Here is an 18138-nt window from a genome sequence, read left to right as displayed (position 1 = left end):
TATTTTTAAACGTGAGTGATGAAATGGGTTGAAAACAATTTGAAGGAAAGTAATGTTAGGTTAATAGCGAACAAGCAACAACCACGACTTTGATAACATATAACCTAGGTTAAAAAATTTACAACTAGCCACATTTCCTAGAGTACATTTTGGAGTATTTTAGCCGTGACAGGTGTTAAACATGTTAAATTGAGTTTTATAATCTTTAAAACAATGAACACTAAAATCGTTAATTTTCACGTGGTCGAGTTACCTACTTCTCGCTTCTTAAGAGTAAAGATTATCCTCATAGACTAACACGAGTTATTTTAGCATGTTTTGTTCTCACTTACACGTACATATCCAAACCTCATATCCCAGTAAAAATTATTTAACCACAACGTTTCTATGATTGAGCTACCGAAAAGATAGATGTAGCTTATTGGCATAATTAGCATCTTTCAATTCTTTTAACCATTTCTTAATTATCCTTCTAGCACTAGTTCCTTTCTCCAATCGATGTGAGACCCCACCAAATCCACCTCCAACGTCCTTACTTGCACAACACCTCGTGTCTACCCCATTTCGGAAAAAGCCTCCTTGCTCGCACATCACCCGGTATCTAGCTCTGATATCATTTGTAACAGCTCAAGCCCATTGCTAGCAGATATTGTCCTCTTTAAGCCTTCCCTTTCGAGCTTTCTGTCAAGGTTTTTAAAACGCGTCTACTAGGGAGAGGTTTCCACACCCGATGTTTATTTCTCCTCTCCAACCGATGTGGAATATCGCAGTTTTGTTAGAATTTCTTTTAGTGTAATTGCTATAAATTTAAAAATATACCGACCAAATCATTACTGATTAAAATATACAAACTAAATTATTTCAAAATTTTAACCTATGGTTGTGATAAGCTATAAAAATGATTTTGACATTATCTCTATTAAAAAATAGTAATGTGAAATCAACGTTATGGTAGGTGAAGAGAGAGTGAATCACAAATTATTGTATGGTCTATTTTTAATAGAAGGCACCGACCAAACAAATCCATCATATTATAAAATCAAATAATTAATATAATAATTGGGGAGAGAAAATTATAAATAAAAGTGATGAGATAATATATATATATATTTTTTTTTGAGGCTTTTGTGAAAATATTTGGCTCATTCTCATCCGCTTAATATTTTATTTAAAAAAAAACGATGCTCGAAGAGAACGGGACCTGTTTCCATTTCAATTAAGAGACTCAATTCTAAACGAGATGAGAGTAGAGAGAGTTTGTTAACCATTGATTAAGCGGAAAATTATATTCTCTATTTGGTATACTTTCTTCGGTTTTGTTGCTACCTCGGGTTTTACGCAATCAATTAGATCATATAGATATCCCTTCAACATAACATAGGTCATCGAAAGAATCTCGGAGACCCACCAAATCACGAAAGCCAGAATCTTTCAGAAAATGGATTCCTATTTGAATAGTGCATAACCGCATGAATAAGCTCACACGAACCCGTCAATTTTAGATCCAATTTGGAATTTTTCTTGGGGAGGTATCGGAAAGGAATTAGAATGTAATAATATCGATTCATACAGATACAAAAGAAAAGATTCTCTATTGATTCAAATATTGTATCCGATTTTTTTTTATAATAATAAATAAGTGGTTGAATATAATTATATTATATTAAAATTTAAATTTTTAAAAATTAGGTCCAAGCTTATAGAATATTATTATTTTTATTATAATGTTTTATAAAATTATATTTAGAATATTTTTAAAACGAATTATTATTGTTGTTCAAAATAAATTTTAGAAAAAGAAAAATGGCGGGAATTTTTGGACTATGAACTCTTAAAAATAAATAAAAAATTTTGTGGAGACGAGAATTGAAATACATTTTTCTATTCCGTCAAAAAATCAATTTACTCCTAATTAATAAATGTATGGATTTAAAAACTTATAAATTATTTTAAAGGGGCACGTTTCTACTTAAATTCACTCTAAATAACATGAAATACGAGAATAGCGCTTATAAACGAGCGTTATCACTTGTATCCAATGACGTAGATACATAGGTATTTGGAATATGAACGAACGGGTACTAAGTTCATGCACCAAAAGAGTTGATTAGATAAGAGATGAGCCAAAAAGACCCCACAACCACGAGGAAGAAACATTTGAGATCTGTTTATGGAGTCGACTCTTCTCATGAACTATACTCTTTTTTTGTTTGCTTATCTTTATCAATAATTAGTTTTGAATACCTAGACATTTCTATTAATGTTAATTGATTCTGTCGAGAAAAAGATGGAAAGGGTAATGAGAAATTTAAATAAGAAACGACTTCACGGGATTCAAAGAAATGACGTAACTTCGTCCCTATTATATCTCTTTCTCTAGCCGTCTATGAAATTAGTGAAAATTCTCGATAAATAATGACTTTAGATCATGAAAGTTTGGGAGTTAGAGACGTGTTGACTATGGAACTAGTACATTCCTACCACTATTCACGAGTTTCCAAGAAATTAGCCAAAGTTCGTCCTATTATATCTTTTGCTCCAACCTTCTAAGAAATTACTGAAAAATTTCGGTACGTAACGACTTTAGATCATGAAAGTGTGATATCACACATTGGTTGGTGAGGAGAACGAAACACTCTCAGGTGTGGAAACATTTTCTAGACACGTTTTAAAGCCTCGAGGGGAAGCCCGAAAGAAAAAACCGAAAGAGGACAATATCTATTAGTGGTGGAGTTGGCCGTTACAGAAAGTATGTGAGTTAGCGACACTTTGAGTTTGGATTTGGTACATTACCACCGTATCGGAGGGTTCGAGAATGAATATAAATTATAGAAATTCACACGATAATGTCTCGAGAAATACTTCGAAAAATATAGTTATTCGATTTTCAAGTATCATCTTAGTATTATATATATATATATATATTTACATTTATGTTCAAATATTGAACCAAATTTTAAATAAATGTAGAAAGGGATACAGAAGAAGACTGCTCACCAGACCCTAAGCCAGACTCAGCGCCATTAGAACAAAATTCCTTCTCTCTCCTCTCTCTCTCTCTCTCTCTTTTTCTCGCCTGCCAAACAGACAAAATTGTTCTTTGCTTTTTTCATATTAACACCAAAATTTTACAACCCAGATGATGAAATTCTGGATTATCATTCATTTCATGTGCTGTAGTTTCCTCCAATTTCATCATTCCCAGTCTTAGGCGTAAGTTTGTCTAATCCCTTTTGATTTGACTTGTTCCCACCTTCAATTTCTCTTCATCTTTGGTGGGTTTTGGTTTTTTACTTGATCTTCTGTTCCGATTTCTTCGTTGCAGAATTCTAGCACCCTCTTAATTGCTCGTTTTGATGTGTGGGGTTTTGTGGGATTTCGTTGACATTTTAGGTTTTTGCTTATTTTTTTGTTTGTAGACTCAGAATTTGGAGGATTTGGTTCGAGAAAGTTGAGGTGATATCCATGGCGCCTTCTGAAATCGTGGCGGCATTGTCCGAACCGGCTTCGAGGACGCCGTCATGCTCTGGCTCTGTTTATCATCGGGATTCTGAGGATAAGCGGCGGTTTGTTGATCTTAGAGGTGTACGGTGGCGTATAAATCTTGGGGTTTTGCCGTCTTCCTCTTCGGCTTCCATTGATCATCTTCGTCGCGTTACAGCTGATTCCAGAAGAAGGTTTGTTTTGCTGGCGTGAATTTAATGTGGCTTGATTTTGTGGATTGTTCAATGATGTTCCTGAAATTCCTTTTCCATTTACTAAAGCTGCTTGTATATATATATGATGGATTACGCAGTGGATGAATGTTTCTTCATGTTTTCTTGTTCTGTCTAAACTTTACTTGATTTTTGTTCTTGTGGTTCTTGTTTTTCAAGTTCCCAATTGAGTTTCTTTTGCAAAGTTGAGCTTATAGTTCCATACAGAGGATCTATTGTTTGTCTCATTGAGTTTTGTTTATTTTCGTTTTGTGGGATACCCCAATATGGTGTAGTTGGTGGCTGTAATTTCCGTTTTAAGTTTGACGTCTCCAACTCATTGATTTTAGAGTTTCTATCTGAAACTTTCTTGTAGAATGTGAGAATATACATGTGTGAGATCCCACATCGATTGGGGAGGAGAACAGAATATTCTTTATAAGGGTGTGGAAATCTCTCCCTAGCAGATGCGTTTTAAAAACCTTGAGAAGAAACCTGGAAAGGAAAGCCGAAAGAGGATAATATTTGTTGGCGGTAGGTTTGGGCTGTTACAAATGGTATCACAGCCAGACATTGCACGATGTGCTAGTGAGGAGGCTGAGCCTCAAAAGGGGTTGGACACCAGGCGATGTGGCAGCAAGGACGCTGGCCCCGATTGGAGAAGGGAACAAGTGCCAGCAAGAACGCTAGCAGCGGGGGGGATGGATTGTGAGATCCCACATCGGTTGAGGAGGAGAACGAAACATTCTTTATAAAGGTGCGGAAACCTCTCCCTAGCAGACGCATTTTAAAACCCTTGAAGGGAAATCGGAAAGGAAAGCACAAAGAGGACAATATTTGCTAGCAGCGGGTTTGGACGGTTACAAATGGTATCAGAGCTAGACACTGGGTGATGTGCAAACGAGGAGGCTGAGCCCCAAAAGGGGTGGACACGAGGTGGTGTGCCAGCAAGGACGTTAGCCCTGGGAGGGGGGTGAATTGGGGTGTCCCACATCTATTGTAGAAGGGAACGAGTGTTGGTGAGGACGTTGGGCCCTGAAAAGGGGGTGGATTGTGAGATCCCACATCAGTTGGGGAACCTCTCCCTAGCAGATGCCTTTAAAATACCTTGAAGGGAAGCTCGAAAGGGAAAGTCCATAGAGAACAATATCTGCTAGCGGTAGACTTGAGCCAATGATGTTATTTTGCATTTTAAGAAATGAAGATGATATGAATAATTCTAATTCCTCTTTCTTCTTCATACTTTAATCCAAATTTTAATCATCGCATTCAACCTTTTCCTTTCTATGTTTCTTTTAGATATGCCATCTTGAGAAGACGCCATCTTGTTGATCCACACATTTCCAAGGATGGAAGCAATTCTCCTGATACAATGGATAATCCACTATCACAAAACCCAGGTAAAATTATCTCCAATCTCCTGATACAATGGTTACTGGCGAAAGCTATTTATTCATTTAGTTATTTTTTGCTTTCTAGCTGAAGTGTGAAGGGGTGGTACCTGCCATTGTTGTTCCATTGACATTAAATCGTTCGAGGAGTTCATTTGCGTGCGATATAAGTAGCAATATTTGCTTCTAATTGTCACCCTCTTGTGCTGCAGATAGCTTGTGGGGCCGCTTCTTTCGGAGTGCCGAGCTGGAGAAAATGGTCGACCAGGATTTATCACGTTTATATCCAGAACACGGAAGCTACTTCCAGACGTCCGGATGCCAAGGCTTGCTAAGAAGAATTTTATTGCTATGGTGCCTTCAACATCCGCAGTTCGGTTATAGACAAGGTAATTTCGTAAGTTCAGCAATTTACAATGAAGCAAATGATTATTTAAATGGTATGATGAAGATTGTTTGACACTCTCCATGAGAAACTGTCACATAATCGGCTACTGTTCGTGTTCTTATATTTAAAAGCTATGTTTTCTGTTCTATATCGTAGGAATGCACGAACTTTTGGCTCCGTTTTTGTATGTTCTTCATGTTGATGTCGTGAGGTTTTCTCAAGTGAGAAAGCTTTATGAAGACCAATTTGCTGACAAGTTTGATGGGGTTTCATTCCAAGATGGTAGTTTCAAATATAATTTTGATTTCAAAAACTGTCTTGATATGACCGACGATGAGTTGGGAGTTCATGGAAACGAGGAAAATGTGAAAGGTCTTTCCGAGCTAGATCCTGAAATACAAACCATTATATTGTTGACCGATGCATATGGAGCTGAAGGGGAACTAGGCATCGTCCTTTCCGAACGATTTATAGAACATGACGCGTATACTATGTTCGATGCTTTGATGAGTGGAGCCCATGGGGCAGTTGCAATGGCAGACTTCTTCTCTCCAATGCCTGCAGGTGGTTCTCTTTCAGGATTGCCTCCTGTAATCGAAGCATCTGCTGCTTTATACCACTTGCTGTCACATGTCGATTCATCTTTACATGCTCACCTCGTCGAACTGGGTGTCGAACCACAGTACTTCTTTCTCCGCTGGTTAAGGGTTTTATTCGGTCGTGAATTTTTGCTTGAAGATCTCTTGACGATTTGGGATGAAATATTTGCATCAGATAATAGCAAATTCGACAGAAGTGATGAACCTGAGACAAGCTCCAGCTTCGGCTTCCTTAGCTCGTCTCGTGGTGCGTTTATCGCTGCTATTGCTGTTTCTATGTTACTTTACCTGCGATCGTCTTTACTTGCCACGGAAAACGCTACTTTATGTCTCCAGAGATTGTTGAACTTCCCCAAGGATGTGGATTTGCCAAAACTGATAGAGAAGGCAAAATCATGGCAGACTTTAGCAATGCGTTCTAATATCTCATCTACACCATTGTTGTCTGGAGCTTATCACCATCACAGCAAGTCTTTGGTTGCACGAGGTAATGGTCGTTCATCTGGTTCGGTTTCACCGAAAACTCCGTTAAATCATGTTCCTGAAAGTTACTGGGAAGAGAAGTGGAGAGTCTTACACAGGGAACAAGAATGTAAGCAGAGTGGCTCAAGAACTCAAAATGCAGCACAAAAGAAAGGATGGTCAGAGAAAGTGAGATTTTTGTATAGGACGGAATCTGACCCGTCTCCAGCAAAGCTTGCTGGAGGCAAGAAGAACACGAAGTCCTCCGTTAGGCGAAGGTTGCTGGCAGATTTGGCGCGCGAACTTGGTGCAGAGGAAGACCTCAAAAAATGTGAGAGCAATGAAGTACTTGATAAAAAAGATGATATCTCTATAGAAGGGGAGGTGGATGGACACGATGGCTGCGAGAAGTACTCGGAAAATGCTGAAGACAAGAGATTGGAGAGCGGAATTGTTGGAAGTGAAGAAAACTCTTCAGTATTCTCGGACCCAACAAGTTCCTTCAGTGGAGCAAATGATAATGAGAACGACGTAAATGACTCGAGCAGAAGCAGCGTTGCGTCTAGTTTGTCCCTGGATGAAAACGATGACCAGTCACAGTCTGTTGTGGAAGGTTCGCCTCTTCCGGTTCCCGATCAGCTTGAGAACATCCCTGAAAAATCTGGGTGCAACAATGATTCCGAGGGCAACGTATCCGTAGGAACAAGGGATAAGAAACTTCTAGGGAAATTTCCTTGGTTTTGGAAGTTTGTCAGGAACGCTTCTAGTGAGGGGAAAGGTGGCGTCGAGTCTTCGAAATCGACTGGAGTCGAGAGTAATCCGATAAAGAATATTGCTTCACCTAAAACTGATGGGGCTTGTAGTACTTCTGGTAGCGGGAAAGGAGATGGTGTGGATCAGAACATGATGGGGACTCTCAAGAATCTTGGTCAATCTATGCTCGAACACATTCAGGTAATATTTCTAAATATTTGTAACTTACAAGTTGTTGGGTTCATGTGGACAACTTCCAAGAAGAAGAGGCTCCTATAGATGGAAAATGATCCATTCTTAAACTCCAGCAGTTACTGAAGTGGATCTGCCTTACTTAGTCCTCTTCTCGTGGTGGGTTTGGACTTTACAAACGGTATCAGAGCTAGACACCGAGCGGTGTGCCAGTGAGGACGCTGGACCCCCAAGGGGGTGGATTGTGAGATCCCATATCTGTTGGAGAAGGGAACGAAGTATCCTTATAAGGGTGTGGAAACCTCTCCCTAGTAGACGAGTTTTAAAACCTTGAGGGGAAGTCAGCCTTTGAAGGGAAATCCCAAAGAGAACAATATTTGCTAGTGGTGGGCTTGAGCTGTTACAAATGGTATCAAAGCCAGACATCGAACAATGTGCTAGCGAGGACGCTGGTCTTTTAAGGGGGTGGATTGTGAAATCCAACGAAGCATTCCTTATAAGGGTGTGGAAACCTTTCCCTAGTACATGCGTTTTAAAACCTTGAGGGGAAGTCCTTGAAGGGAAAGCCCAGGAAGGTCAATAACTGCTAGTGGTGGGCTTATGCTATTACAAATGGTATTAGAGCCAGACATCAAGCGGTGTGCCAGTTTTAAAACCTTGAGGAAAAGCCCTGGAAAGTCCAAAGATGACAATATTTGCTAGTGGTGGGCTTGGGCTATTACAAATAGTATCAGAGCCAGACACCGACTGGTATGCCAGTAAGGACGTTAGGCTCCTAAGAGGGGTGGATTGTGAGATTCACATAAGTTGGAGAGGGGAGAGGGGAACAAAGCATTCCTTACAAGGGGGTGGAAACCTCTCCCTAGTAGACACGTTTTAAAACCTTGAGAGAAAGCTTAAAAGAGACAATATTTGTTAGCGGCGGGCTTGAGCTTGGGCTTGGGCTGTTATATATATATATATATAAATAAAAGAATGCTCTAAGTTTGCCCCTCCCTAAGACAATTGGTGGATCCTCCCCTAGCGGGAGTCTTACCCTTAAAGCTACTTTTGTATGGTTGAATGGCTCTATTGCGAAAAATTTATGAAACTGTATGCTAACCCAACCCGAAATGAATGATTATGGATATCAGGACGACAAACTTTTGTGTAGTTTGTGTACGTTTGTCATCCATTCGTACAATAGCTGACAATTTGGTCGACAGGTTATTGAAACCGTATTCCAGCAAGATCGGGTTCAAGTAGGATCGCTGGAGAACTTGTCGAAGAACCCTTTAGTTGGCAAAGGACAAGTAACAGCCATGGCAGCTCTAAAGGAGCTTCGGAAGGTCAGCAATCTCTTATCTGAGATGTAAGACACTTCTATTCTCACTGTATCTGTATATACAATTTGTAATTATATTTTTAGTGGCGTAATGAAATTGAGTTTTATCTGTATTACCCCCTCTTTCGATACGTCGACTCACGACACCGAGCTTTTGTACTGAGGAGGAAGCTAGAATAAAACGGGTACAAAATTTTGTTCCAGAGCATTAGGGGCTCTGTTCATGTTGTTTTGGTTGAAAATTTTTGTAAAGTGGCTTCTGAATATCGACCTTGAAGACAAGGTGATTGTTATTAGTATTTGATGCTTAAGTTGACATTATCACGTTTTAAGGTATCATGTTTTTTCTTTTAGATCAAATATTTAAATTTTTTCAGTTACTAAGAACGTAATCAACCCAACTTAACTTGAACCAAATAACTGGATAAGACAAGGGGATTGTTATTAGTGTTTGTAGATTAAGCTATTGATATGAATCAAAAGACATCAATCATACAATATCTTCATTATACAATATATTTCAATGAAGATGTGAAGAAAAGGTTGTCAAAATTATCAAAATATGTTTCAATTTATGTCACATTGAAGAAAAATGAAGTTTGATTGTTATAAATTAAAATTATCAAAAGATGTTTTAATTCATACCACATCGAAGAAAAATGAAGTTTAATTGTTATAAATTTTGGGTGGGTTACAATTTATAGTCATTTTAAGATTTTTTTTATTTATTTAGTTTAGGTTACAATTACATGGCTAATTATGACCATTAAGTATGAATGTTTACGAAATTGTAATCATTTTGAGGCTATATAAACCCATGCATGTTGTATTTGTAAGTAGACTTGGAAAATATAGTTAAAGAAGCATTTGTGCTCTTTTTTACCCAATGACTAAGTTTCTTTGCAATTTTATGTAGTTTAGGTTGCATGTAGAATCATTCAAGCTCGACATGATCAGTCTTGCTTGTGGAGTGATTCGAATCTCAATCAAGTGTTCTTGACTTGAGATATTTGATCAACAAGAATCATTCAAGCTAGACATGATCGATCTTGCTTGTAGAGTGATTCGAATCTCAAACAATGTTATTGTCTTGAGATATTCGATCAACAAGGTAATCCGAATCTTATTCCCCTTGTAGTGATTTCTTATCTTATCATGTATGCTTACCAACTTAACTTGAACCAAATAACTGGATAAGACAAGAGGATTGTTATTAGTATTTGCAAATTGAGCTATGCTAAGTTGATATTATCACATTTTAAAACGTTTTTTCTTTTAGATCAAATGTTTAAATTTTTCGGTTACTAAGGACTAAGAACGCAGTCAACCCAACTTAACTCGAACCAAAGAGATAATGAGATGAAGAACCAATCCAAATTTATTTTTTATTGCAGAAAAATGCTTTTTTACATGTGGGATAATGATGTATACATGTATTTATTATAATTTTATTTAATTCTATAATTATATTTTTATTATTACTCTTAAAAATAAAATTTTAAATATTTGGAATAAATTATTTATAAGTAAATAAATAAATAAATAATAAAGTTATTATAATAAAATGAAATTTAAAATAGTAAAAAATAATATTTTTAAGGGAAGAAAAAAAGTTAAAATGATTTAGTTGATGCGTGGGGCATATTATTTAACGCGTTTTTATTAATTTTCTTTTTGTAGAATCTAAAGGCTAATGAATATTTTTCATGATTGGAATTAAATCAACTTTCTCTAAATAAAAATTAATAATTAAATTGAGAAATTTATGATTCTCCATTTCTCATTATTTGATTTTCAAACTTCATATCCAAGTTTTGTTGTTAACGATACAATTATAGGTACTTTTCCTCTTGGTTCATATCCCGAAACTGTTCTAACTCCCTTAAGATCTTACACACTTACCTTTAATATCATAAACGAGTCTCATATAAATTCCGTATTGTTTTAAGTCTTTTACCGTCTTGAAGATATCTTAGAATTCTCACAGGGGTATTTTGGTCATTTACCATCCCGAATCTTGGTTTAAATCCCTAACATATTCGAATGGTCTTTTAACTTTGTAGAATCTGGTTAGAACATGACATCCGGCTCCTTATCAAATTTCATGTAATTTAGAGATCACTTTGGTAATAAACTAGTGGTACATAATTGTAGGGGCATTTTAGTCATTTTACACCTACTCTCGATTTAGTCCCTTGTCATAATCTAATGATTACCCAATTTCATACGTAATCTTATCATATCATACTAAGCCTTCTCCTAAAATTTTATGAACAACATAGTTCATTTAGAAGGTTCGTGGCTCAGGTGTTTCATTGAAATCAACATTCACGTGAACGCTAATGTTGGAAAACCTTAAATATTTAACCTTAATTTCAACTTCCTCCCTTTCTTCGAGATGACTTGCTTCCTTCCGTCAACTAGATCAATAGTTTAATCAGTTTTTTGCATTATATCGTCCTTATTTTTTTTTCAATCTCAAATAAGGGTTTTTCTAAATTTAAGATATCTTAAAAATCATAATACCTATAAAATTCTGACCATGATTGTAATTTCTCATCTAAACTGTGGCTCGATACTTTTAAACCACCTCATAACTTCCATACCTGCATATGTAGCTTTAAAACTTTCCAATTCGTATTAAGATAGGGAGGTTTTCTGCATCTCACTACTTCTAAAACTTAGCTTCTATTAAAGGCATGTGTGTCATTCATAAATTAGTTTAAGTATACAATGTTTCAAATTTTATGGTGAATTTTTTCGACACTGTCACTTTTAATATCTATACCATACTATAAGATATTGTCGTCTATCAAGCTTTCTTAGCCAATACATCAATTCACATTCACATTCCATATAAGGTAACTCATAACATAACAAAACAACACAATTTATTATCTTTTGCAAGACATACCTAACGGAGATGGGGCATCAGCAATGAGACTATAGAACATGTCAAGCCTACCTCGTAGGTTAGTCTACACAATCTATAACCTAGAGCTCTGATACTAACTGTACCAACCCTAGATCTTTACTAACCTAAAATTGCTACCATTTTCGTAATAGCGTCTCTAATGTAGAAATGAATATTTAAAACATGATCGTAAAATAATGTCACAGACTTACATGTTTTTTTTTTTAAAAAAAAAATCTTTAAAACAACTTAAGAAAATGTTAAATCATGAAAATTATGCTCGTAATAAACAATATCATCAAAAAGAATAATGCGTTCATCGGATTTTATAAATAGTAATTCAACTAAGGCAAAATTACCCTACACACTTTTGTTCTTTTACTTGATTTATGAGCCTTTTGCTTTGTTCAAAACACACATAAACCCTAAAAGTTGTAATCTTTTACTAACCTTTTCCACTACACCATGGATTAATTTTGAGAATTGCTTTTGAAAAATTTGTAGGAACCCACAAATATTATGATGTGAGAGGGAGGAAATGATAGCTCTCCAAATTTCTCATAGTTTTGGTTGTGTGAAGAACTCTTTCAAAACTCTAATTATAACGGTCCGAGCCCATTGGTAGCAGATATTATCCTCTTTGAATTTTCTCTCACAGCTTTAAAATGCGTTCAACTAATATGAGATATCACAATTCACCCTGCTTTAGGGGCCTAGTGTTTTTGCTGACACTCATTCCTTTCTCTAATCGGTGTGGGACCCCACCAAATCCACTCCCCTTCGAGGCCCAACGTCCTTACTAACACACCGCCTCGTGTCTACCCCCCTTCGGAGAACAATCTTCTTGCTGGCACATAGTCCGGTGTCTGGCTCTGATATCATTTGTAACAGCCCAAGCCCACTACTAGCAAATATTGTCCTCTTTGGACTTTCTCTTTTTGGGCTTCCCCTCAAAGCTTTAAAACGCGTCTACTAGGGAAAGTTTTCCACACCCTTATAATGGGTGTTTCGTTATCTTCCCAATCAACATGGGATATCACAATTCACCCCCCTTTAGTGCTCAGTGTTCTTGTTGAAACTCATTTGTTTCTCCAATCGATGTGGGACTCCCACCAAATCCACCCTCCTTCAGGCCCAGCGTCCTTACTGACACATCGCCTCGTATCTACCCCTTCAAGGAACAACCTCATTGCTGGTACATAGTTTGGTGTCTAGCTCTAATACCAATTGTAACGACTCAATCCCACCACTAGCAGAGAATGTCCTCCCCTTTTTGGACTTTCCCTCTAGATTTTATTTAAAACACGTTTGCTACGAAAAAGTTTCCACACTCTTATAAAGGATGTTTCGTACATGTACATTTGAATCTGACTTCGATCGTCTGACTTCTTACTAAGAAATATATATCTTAATTAGTCAAATTATAATCAACTAACTAGTCGTATTATTATATATATATATATATATATATATATATATATATATATATATATATATATATAAAATAGTAACAATAATAATTGGATATTGTTAGACTTTTAAAGGGAAGGAGAAGAGGGAAAATGGTCAACAAAAGGATAATTTTATTCTCCACCACCACCAAACATGTCCTTTCGTGTGTTTTTTTTTTTTTAATTTTTTTCAGCTGCCACCATAATTTCCAACATTTATAAATTTCCACCAAACCCCTCAAACCCAAAACCCTAAATGATGTAATGGATAGTAATTTTCTAAACACGACGATCCACACACACGTTGACCTACTAGGTGACCTCGTTAACGTACCCCCTAGACTTGGCTATGGACAAGCACACATTCACGATATCAAAAATCAACGAAAAGTAGAGAAATGTGAATAATATCGAGTGTATGGGTCCGTACATTACATAACTGGAAAAGTAGTTCATGATCGTATGAGCATAAAATATGCATGAGGTCCCTATATAAAATTAGGGTTAAGTGGGATGATGCATATAATACGATAATACAATTCACATCTATAAAAAAAATAGATATTGAACGAAAATTTATCGTTTCCACTCGCTTGTCGTTTTTAAAGTGGTTGTTCAGATAGAATCACGTCAGTGTATTATTTTTACTTTCAAATCAATCATGAAAACGTAAAAGGAAAAAACATTTTCATGAAATCCAAAATAAGATTTCATTCAACATAGCAGATATTGTTCACTTTGGCTCGTTACGTATCTTTGTCAGTCTCATAGTTCTAAAACGCATCTATTAGAAAGAGATTTTCACACTTCGTTCTACTCTCCAACTGATTTTGGATCTCACAATCAACTCCCTTGGAGGCCACCGTCCTCATTGGCACACCACCTGAAACCTAGCTCTAATACCTTAACAGTTCAAACCCACCGCTAATAAATATTGTCCGCTTTGACCCATTAGATATTGCTATCAATCTCACAGTTTTAAAACGCATCTATTTGGGAGAGGTTTTCATGTGGGTTGGTCTAAGCATGTTCTATTTTAATTTTAAATAATTGATATATATTTGTAGATATTTAATTTGATGAGTTTTATGACAATAATGAGTTAGAAATAAAGTTTAAATAATTGATATTATTTACTTTTAGTTGAAATCATTTAATGGATTAAGTTTTGTATTTGATGAATTTAATGACATTAATGAGTTAGAAATACTAGTAAATCAAATTAGATGCACATGGTTATCGGATAGCAAAGTTATATTGAACTCTTAAGCCCATCGTTAATAGATATTCAACTTTTTTTTACGGGCTTTAAAAGGCCTCGGCTAGGGAGAGGTTTCCATATTCTTATAAAAGATGTTTAGTTCTCCTCCCAACCAATGTTCGGGGCCCAGTGTTCTCGTTGGCGCTCGTTTCTTTCTTTTGTCGATGTGGGACTCCCACCAAATCTACCCCCTTTGGAGCTCAGTGTTCTTACTAACACATTGCCTCATGTTCGCCCAAGGAGAGATTTCCACATTCTTATAAAAGAAGTTCCGTTTTCCTCCCAACCGATGTCCAGGGCCTAGCGTCCTCGTTGACACTCATTCCTTTCTTCAATCGATGTGGAACCCCACCAAATCTACCCCTTCGGAGCCCAGTGTCCTTATTGGCATATCGCTGGTAGATATTGTCTTCTATGGACTTTCCCTAAAACGTGTCTGCTAATAAGAGACTTCCACACCTTTACAAAGGGTGTTTTGTTCTTCTCTCAACCGATGTGGGATCTCACAAAAATACTTCGTCGTTGACTGATTCTTTCTCGAGATGTTATTGTCAAATTGATACACAAACGTTGTGTGCCATAACTGGAGACTCGAGATTGGATTAACGAAGCTAAAGTCAAAATTTATAAATTCAAAAGAAATAATATAAATTTGTAAATCAAAATAGGATTTGAAAGTAAGATATCCCTTTAGTTTTGATAGAAACATGAAAGGGATTGGGTGATGTGAAATCTATGCTCACATGATCACATGAAGCTTCTTCAATACTTCAACTTCATGATAAAAACAAAATCTATCTTTGTTTTATTAACCCTCCTTTTGGTTAGATAAAATATATATATTTTAAAATCAATTTCCCGATAACATGTGGTTTGAGGACGAACCAAAACGAAAATTGGTAGACACGTGATACTCGAGTAAAAAACGATATATGAATAAACCGAGATTACATCTGAATGAAAACAATCACAACAGGCTCGTGTTAATATATGTCGAAATCAAATAATTTGTTTTAATTTAGATGTTAAAAAGTAATTGGTTCGAAAGTTCGGTAATTATAAAATTTTCATCAAAATTATCGTAAATAATGTTTTAATAAATAATATATTAATTTAATTATATTAAGGATGGTGACATATTCTATAAATATGGGGTTGGAAAAAGGAAAAAATAAATTTTGGACCTACGAGCATGTGCGCCGAATTCATATGGGACAAATTGGATAATTCACATTACAAATAATGTTTTTTTTAAAAAAATTATTTTTATTATTGTTATTATTTTTGGAGGAATTCGGTAGAATTTTGATTTTTTTCACCTGTGACTTGTTTGTTAATAGTGTTGGTCCGGTAGATTAAATCAGGTTAAGATATTTTCTTAAATTAAATCAAATAGCTCGGGTTGATAAACCTTTTATTTCTTTTTTTTAGACTACGCGGTTGAAACCTTAGTCAGGAAGGCATAAATTTTAGCTTTTGTTATCGTAGTCGCCGTTGTGTGTAGGGATCTCACTATCACGATCCACGAGAGGAAATGCATGGGAAGAAGCGGTGAAAAACTACGGTTGGAGAGGAACCAAAGAGCGAACAAAGCGATTGTGGAAATAAATAAATAAAAATGGAGAGAGAAAAAAAAATACAGAAATTCGGGTAAAGAAGAAAACACCTGCACGTCAATAATGGAGTCAGGTCAAGTCTGAATCTAGGTTAGAGCCAATAGTTTATAGCCCAACGTCAGAGCCCGCGACCTAGTCCGTCAGCATACTCTGAGGAATATATTTATTAATATATTCTAATTTGATGTCATAGATTCACATAGGTTAAATCGAAGCCAGCTCTAAATGGCTTTACTGGTTGAGTAAGATGAATTGTTTGAAGTATGAACGATGCGTATTACATACTTAACCTAATTTTAGGGATCTACTGAACTGTTGATTGAAACGGTCACTAGCAACTTCAATGTGCAAGAAATTTTTTTCTCCCAACAGTTTCATTGCATGTTCTCCAACCACAGTTACACGACTTATCAGCTTCTCCTCTCTTAGTTGAAGCAGAACAATTATAGAATACCTACAACAACGGTGAAAAGTTACATTTATGGACTTGGTGCTAGAGTTAAGGCAGAGCATGACGGTCGAATGACGATGAAATCAACTGAAATTGAGCTGTGTGGTGAAATTGATCCTAAGTGTAGAACGTGTAGATGAAAGTCAAAGAATTTATTTTTAAAATTTGAATAAAAACTTATTTTTCAATTTTGGGTATTTAAACTTCTGAAATTTAAAATAAAACAGGGCAATTTATTTTGAATAAAATTAATTAATGAAATGAGAAGGTATTGATAAAGTCACAGGACCGTGATCCCGTGATTGGCGAAGGAACGTACGGACAACGACCCATTATTTGTTCATATTTTAATAATTGCATAAAATAATTTTACACATTTCTATTTTTTTATTTTCCATTTTCAGTAAAAGAAAATTATCTATGATATTTTTAAATTATTTTAATATTATATTTATTTCCAGTACAGACTCGAACTAACCTACGATCCTAATCACCCAACGACTCACGCCTTGACCCGATGACTCGCGCCTTGACCTGATGACCAAGAATACGACCTAAAATGAATTTGAGAGTCCTTCAGTCCAATCATCCAAGCTTTTGTTGAAGCAAGAACTTAAAGTAAAATTTGGAAACCTGGTTCTAAATTGAATCATTTCACATCGATCAAGACTTGATTGAATGACTCGGAAATTGCTTGAAACTTAGAAATAACAAAATTGATACTCGAATTTCGAAAGGAAACGTTTCAATTTGAGATATGAATTACATTCATCAACGAATCTGATTTTTACCTAAGATATTTATAGTCTCACTGTTTGTGGACGAGATTTATTCTCGATCCCTTTTAATATCCAGACCATTGGACCCTTTCATAATTTATGAAATTAAAAATAATACATTCCACCAAATGTTGATGTGCTTGACTGACTAAGGAGACAGACTTGAAATATTTGAGAATTTCGAAGAGATAGAAACGAAATTGGTGTCAGAGATGAGAACGAAGAATACTTCCTGCTCTTTAAACATCTCTAGCACAAGAAGTATCTCATTAAAAAAAAATATATATTTGTATGAAAATAAAAAATTTAATACGAATACCATATCATAAAATACTTTATTTTATTATATCATGTGAGTAAACCATGTGTATTATTTTTTTAATTATTAAGATTATTTGACTTTTTAAGTACCATAAATAAAAAAATAATGATTTAAACTTTTAAAATGTTACAAAAAAAATAATTAAATATATTGGCATTGGCAAAATTATTTAACTTATAAATTAAAATTATGTAATTAAATACTTTTAAAAAGAGTAATTCAAAATCAAACCTAAGTTATATAAACTCAAACAAATTATTGATATGAATTTTAATTATATTAATCAAAACTTAAAAAAAAAAAAAAAAATCTATTATTAGAATTTTGAATTTTTTCAATTTTAGGTGACTTTTTGTGCTTACACTTAAAACATTAAAAAAAATTCTCGAATTCAAAGGAAATTTCACGTTTAGACCGATAATGGGAAAGAGAGTGAAAAATATTTTTTCATCCTTAAATAAATGCGGCTAGAGACAAGATTATATTCTTCATCCCGTCCCCACTCAATCCTCTGCCTCACCTAGTCTCTTTCCCTTTAAT

The 18138-nt window shown here is 35.5% G+C and overlaps 1 protein-coding gene across 3 annotated transcripts; it reads left to right on the top strand.

The window, feature by feature from the left end:
* The first annotated feature begins 2972 nt into the window (after positions 1-2972).
* LOC111465778 (TBC1 domain family member 5-like) lies at positions 2973-9007 on the top strand. 3 transcript variants are annotated; one of them, XM_023110285.1, is made up of 6 exons: positions 2973-3213; positions 3420-3677; positions 4995-5095; positions 5299-5475; positions 5631-7489; positions 8686-9007. In XM_023110285.1, the coding sequence occupies exons 2-6, from the start codon at positions 3466-3468 to the stop codon at positions 8833-8835; spliced, it is 2499 nt and encodes an 832-aa protein (XP_022966053.1). In that variant the 5' UTR covers positions 2973-3213; positions 3420-3465; the 3' UTR covers positions 8836-9007. The 3 variants fall into 3 exon arrangements, with proteins under 3 accessions (XP_022966053.1, XP_022966055.1, XP_022966054.1); XM_023110287.1 differs by lacking the exon at positions 8686-9007 and adding an exon at positions 7574-7733 and having other exon boundaries at positions 5631-7515; XM_023110286.1 differs by having other exon boundaries at positions 2982-3217.
* Positions 9008-18138: the final 9131 nt, after the last annotated feature.

Source organism: Cucurbita maxima, unplaced genomic scaffold (assembly GCF_002738345.1).
Source record: "Cucurbita maxima cultivar Rimu unplaced genomic scaffold, Cmax_1.0 Cma_Scf00029, whole genome shotgun sequence".
Lineage (NCBI taxonomy): Eukaryota > Viridiplantae > Streptophyta > Magnoliopsida > Cucurbitales > Cucurbitaceae > Cucurbita > Cucurbita maxima.
The sequence above is the reverse complement of the archived record's forward strand: the minus strand, read 5'-3'. Positions and strand labels throughout refer to the sequence as shown.